This window comes from Hibiscus syriacus, unplaced genomic scaffold (assembly GCF_006381635.1).
Source record: "Hibiscus syriacus cultivar Baekdansim isolate YM2019G1 unplaced genomic scaffold, ASM638163v2 tig00111587_pilon, whole genome shotgun sequence".
NCBI classification, from domain to species: domain Eukaryota; kingdom Viridiplantae; phylum Streptophyta; class Magnoliopsida; order Malvales; family Malvaceae; genus Hibiscus; species Hibiscus syriacus.
This window is the reverse complement of record NW_024063129.1, coordinates 134,088-139,834: the sequence shown is the minus strand read 5'-3', so window position 1 is coordinate 139,834 and position 5,747 is coordinate 134,088. Positions and strand designations below refer to the sequence as shown.

At 28.8% G+C, this 5,747-nt stretch overlaps 1 protein-coding gene across 1 annotated transcript; it reads left to right on the top strand.

Annotated features, from left to right (window-relative positions):
- Window positions 1-1,379: 1,379 nt before the first annotated feature.
- LOC120165679 (probable CCR4-associated factor 1 homolog 11) lies at window positions 1,380-2,349 on the top strand. The gene has a single exon (XM_039175148.1). It carries the CDS (start codon window positions 1,473-1,475, stop codon window positions 2,316-2,318), a length of 846 nt encoding a protein of 281 aa, XP_039031079.1. The 5' UTR covers window positions 1,380-1,472; the 3' UTR covers window positions 2,319-2,349.
- Window positions 2,350-5,747: the final 3,398 nt, after the last annotated feature.

The following is a 5,747-nucleotide window of genomic DNA, read 5'->3' as shown; positions in this document are numbered from 1 at the left end:
TTTCTAGTGCCGAAGATCGTCTTTTACCGATAGTAGAATCACCATCGATATCTATTATTAATTTTATAAGTTCATCTTTTTAACATAAAATGATATCTAATTGTATAAGTTCGTTTTTTTAACATAAATTGTGGCAATAGTTCATCATCTGCCGCGGGGGGGGGTCAATTTTGTTTATTTTCTTCCTTAACAACTAAAAGAAGCTTTTGAACAAAAACTTAATCTTCATGATTTCTGCGTTTCTACGTCGTCTTCCTTGCGACTGTTGTATTACCAGCTGTGCACAGTCATTTCCATTATTGTTAAATTTAATTATTACTTTTAAAATTTACATTTATTTATCCATTTTATTAAAAAATTGATACTAAAATGTCAGCATATAAATATTTTTAAAAATCGAAAAAATTAACAAAACATATAACTGTCAAACAAAAATGCTATTTTAAAGATTAAAAATATATATTAATTATGATATTTTAACTAAACCCCAATGAGAAAATATTGATATTGTTTTTAAAATATATATTAATTATGATATTTTAAAGATTAAAAAGAGTACTTTGGTAGGGCTTTTAGAACACGGTTTCCATGCTTTGGTGGATTGTGGGGCGGGCGGCTGGCAAAAGTTGTTTGCGCCGATATTGAGTGAAAATCAAGGCTCTAATTTAACTTTTAAAACGTGTTAAATCAATTTTCTAGTTGTTTCCTCCCATTTCTTTTAAAATTTCTATTTCAAATTCAACTACCAAAAATTGAGAAGTTATACGGTGTGTTACTCTATATAATTAAAAAAAGATGTTGTCGGTTTTATTATTATTTAAATAATAAAATTGATAAAAATTATTTAAAATATTATTATTTCTACTTAAAATATCAATATTTTTAATATTTTCGGTAAAGTGCCAAACAATAACAAAACCTGTAGAAAAATAAAAAAATCGACAGAAATAATAATGTTTTCGCTACTTTTTTTTGCTGATTTTGTTATTTAAATAATAACAAAATCGATAATATCTTTTTTTAACCGTATATTAAGACTGTCGCACGTGATCATTTGCTATACAAAATTAATTTGGTATTCCGCCACTTACACTTCCCATTTTAAAATTTTAATTAATTGATTTATCTATTCTAATTATTATGATAGAGATTTCTTTTCTATAAACAATTTTATTTATTTATTTATTTAAATAATAACTAACGAATATATCGTAAATTAAAATAGTAAATGAATTGATATGTCTCAAATAATAATCTGTTAATTAAGTAATTAATTATTTAATAATCATTAATTAAAATAAAAGAAATTAAATATGAGTAAACCTTCTCTCTACCGTCGTCTACAAATACCTTTCCCCTGGCGTCAATTTTCTTTCAATCTTCCCCCCTCCCCAAATTGAAACCCTAAATCCTAAACACACTTTAAACCAAAACTTATATCCAGGAAAAATACAAGGGAGATTTCGTTGAGAATGTCAGATGTACCACCTCTAAGAAAGTCGGTCGTGATCCGATCCGTTTGGTCTCACAATGTGGAATACGAATTCGGTTTAATCAGATCCATCGTCGACGTCTTTCCGATCATCTCAATGGACACGGAGTTCCCCGGCGTTGTTATCAGGCCAAATTCATCCGGCGGAGGCGCCCACTACGCACGGCCGGCCGACGTCACGGAGCATTATAACAGTCTCAAAGCGAACGTCGATATGCTGAAGATGATCCAACTCGGCTTAACTCTCTCAGACGGTAAAGGAAATTTACCAGATCTCGGCACGGAACACTATTTTATCTGGGAATTCAATTTCAGAGAGTTCGATGTCGCGAACGATGCCCACGCTCACGATTCCGTCGAGCTTCTCCGTCGCCAAGGCATAGATTTTGAAAAAAACCGTGAATTCGGGATCGACTCGGTCCGGTTCGCGGAACTGATGATGTCATCGGGACTCGTTTTGAATGAAGAAGTTACGTGGGTGACTTTCCACTGCGCATACGATTTCGGATACCTTGTGAAGTGCTTGACAGGCCGGTTGTTACCGTTCAAACTCACCCATTTCTTGAGCCTCGTGCGCATGTTCTTCGGGGAAAGGGTCTACGATGTCAAACACTTGATGAGGTTCTGCGCCGGCTTGTACGGGGGGCTGGACCGGGCGTCTAACGCTCTGTCGGTGAACAGGGCCATTGGAAAGAGCCATCAGGCCGGTTCCGATAGCTTGCTGACATTGGACGCGTGGTTGGAGGTCAAAAGAAGGTATTTTGGGGAAGGGGATGTTGAGAATTATGCTAATGTTCTTTATGGTTTAGAAGTTGAATCTTCATGAAATTTTAATGCATTCTCTGTTCATAAGTACTCGTGTTTGTGAGAAATCTCGTGGCATTTGTTTTTGGTTAGATTTTTGTACACAGTTTCTGGGTTGTTGACCAATCATCAATATTAGTAATAGTTTCAGTTCTATTCTTTCATTTCCTCATTCCCCGTATTACGAATTTGTACTTCTTCTGCTGAAATCAATTCTTGATCTTTGATTTACATTAAACTAAGCTTTTGAGCTTAACGTGTACCTAATAAGTTTTAACATCTAATTATACTAAAGATCTTTGGTGTTATTTGAGTACAAATCAAAGATAATGATCTATTTGATTACCTTCAGTGCTCTTTTTTAATACTTTAGCCGTGTCGTATATATTTGGGTTAGATGTTTACTTTAATGGCGAGTAGAAAGCATGTTGTTGCACTCATAGGTAGAGATGATAAAGAACACCAAGATAAAATCATAAACAATGGCAACCGGCTCTAATCTAACCAGCTATCGATTTAATAACAATTCATATCATTTACGTATTGAGTCAATTACAGGTCGGATAATACCAGTTATTTACCAAGTTAATCTCTGATTCGGATTTTTTTCAGTCGGATACAAGGTTCGGTTATCATATTATCGGTAAATTCGGGTTTAGGTCATTCTTAGATCGGGTGCAAGTCGGGTTCAGATTTATAATTTTCATATTCAACTTGGGTTCCGGTAAACACCAATTCAGACTCGAGTTGGTTTTGGATTACCACGGCTCAGGTCACAAATAAATTTGACTCGAGTCAGATTCAATCAGTTTTACGACTTGTAAGCTTTTTACATTCTCAATTTGGGAATCTCAATCCATTTCTCTAATTATACTCATTTGGACCGCGTATACTTGACTACGATCATTAAAGCCAAATAGTAAATTGAAGCAGCAAAGCAAATAATTTTATGACAATTTTGAATATAAATTTTGGTGGAATTATAAGTCTAGTACCACGACTGAATGTACAACCTTTGGAAAATGAGTCTTAGGTTTGATTCTCTCTAAATGCATAAATTTTATTGGGACCAATAAAATATTGACATCATCTAATTGATTTTAATTAAATTAATAAAAATAATTGATTTTTTAAAATTACATTAATATCATCATTAAGTATTTGAGCACCGATAATCAAAATTAAAAAACAATTGATGACTAATAACAAAGTTTAACCTTTATTTTGTATTCGAACCTTTATTGTATGGGTGGGCCAATAGTGCACCCCTCGTTAGTAACAGCTTTCCTATCTCTTCCACTCGCTCATGTCCTCGTCGGTTTCTCCATAATTTTCTGAAATGAGAGGACCCTTTCTCAAAAGCAATGCATTAAAACACCCCTAATGTTTGACATTAGTGTAATTTTGTCCCTTATCCTTTTTTTGAAATATTTTAACTCTTAACATTTTATTTTGAGTAAAAAAATTCTTTCATAAATACTGTTAGTCAATAAACGATCAACACTTGAAATTGACACATGGAAAAAATGTTGACGTGACATATCGACATTATCATGCCACATTAGCAAACATTCATACACATGATGACATCATTTTACCACCTCAGCAACATGCCATATCATCACAACACATCAGCATTTTTAGATTTAAATTATTTTATATATTTTTAATTACATTAATTAAAATCAACCAAATGATGACATGTGTCATATGAGTAGTTTAAAAATATGAAGTAAGAAAATCAAAACTCGCAATTGCTATGATTTGAACCCAGATCTTGGGGGTAAGGTTAAACACCTTACCACTATAAAAACATGCAATGATAATGTGGTCATACAAAAATCTTTACTTATTTTATAGAGTTGATATACTATTTAATTTAGAGATTGATATATTCTTTTAAAGTAATATTATAATTTATAACATTTTATAATTAATTAAAAGTTAAAAATGACGTATCTATTCTCTTGTAAAAAATCAGAAAACAAATGAACTTAAAAATCAGAACTATTTACATAAAAATTAATTTTTAATTTCATAAAAATAAATTTTTAATTAGATTAATGTTTTAACAATCTTATTAAAAATTATTTTTTTCACAATTAATATTTCATAATATTTTATGATTATTATATTTTATTAAAATAAAATCATTATAAATTATATTAATAATTTATTAAAATAAGAATCATATATTATTAATTACACTAATAATTTATTAAAATAAAAATATTATTAAAAATTAAAAATTAAAAATTAAAAATTAAAAATTAAAAATTAAAAATTAAAAATTAAAAATTAAAAATTAAAAATTAAAAATTAAAAATTAAAAATTAAAAATTAAAAATTAAAAATTAAAAATTAAAAATTAAAAATTAAAAATTAAAATTAAAAATTAAAAATTAAAAATTAAAAATTAAAAATTAAAAATTAAAAATTAAAAATTAAAAATTAAAAATTAAAAATTAAAAATTAAAAATTAAAAATTAAAATATGAATATTATATTATATTTTAAGGAGTATATATTAGATATTCAAATAATTCAATAATATTATTTTTATGAAATTAGTAAATACTATTAATTTTATTAATAATTTATTATATATTATTAAAATTAAATTATAAAATTATATATTTTAATAATATAATATTATATTATTAAAATTACCAATAGATATAATTTAATAATTTAATATTTTATTAATATGATACCAAAATAATATATTAATATTAAATATATAAAATAATAATGTTTTGAGTATTTATGCTTTGAAGTGGAAAGCTCGTAAAATGACTTACAAAAAATTAGATGGTAAATCATTTTCCAGAAAATGTAAAGGAAATTCAGTTGATTAGAAAAATGAATTACATTGACCATAAGTTTTCCACCAACCAAACATGTTGAGTTCATACGAACAACTGAAGATGCCAAGGGCTGAATTGCCTTTTTGAGATTTAGGGAGTAAGGAGTATAAAGATAGGAAAATTTTCACAATGATTTATAGTGGTTCAACTTCCTCAATGAAATCTACATCCACTACCTAAGCTCCTCACTTAGGATTTTCCAACAAATCCACTAATTTGTTCTTTCTTTTTTAAGGACAAAGATACAATCTTTACGAACTCCTGTTTTTCAAAGGCTTAGCTAGAATCAAAACCTTTTTACAAAGGAAAAGAATTGTAAACAAGAGAACCTCTAAAAAGGAAGATGTTTATAAATTAAAGCTCACAAAAACACAAATATTTACAAGAGAAAGAAAATAAAAAAATGAAAAGCTTTTCTCATGTGTTTGATTGCTTGGATAGATGTTGGTTACGTTCTTCAAGTGTCTTGAACTTGTTTTTATATGTTGAAATGAGTTACTAGTTGTTTCTAACCATTGGGGATGTTTCGAAGCCATTGGGGATCAAAATAGCCGTTATTTGCAACTTTTAAGGCACAAGGGATCG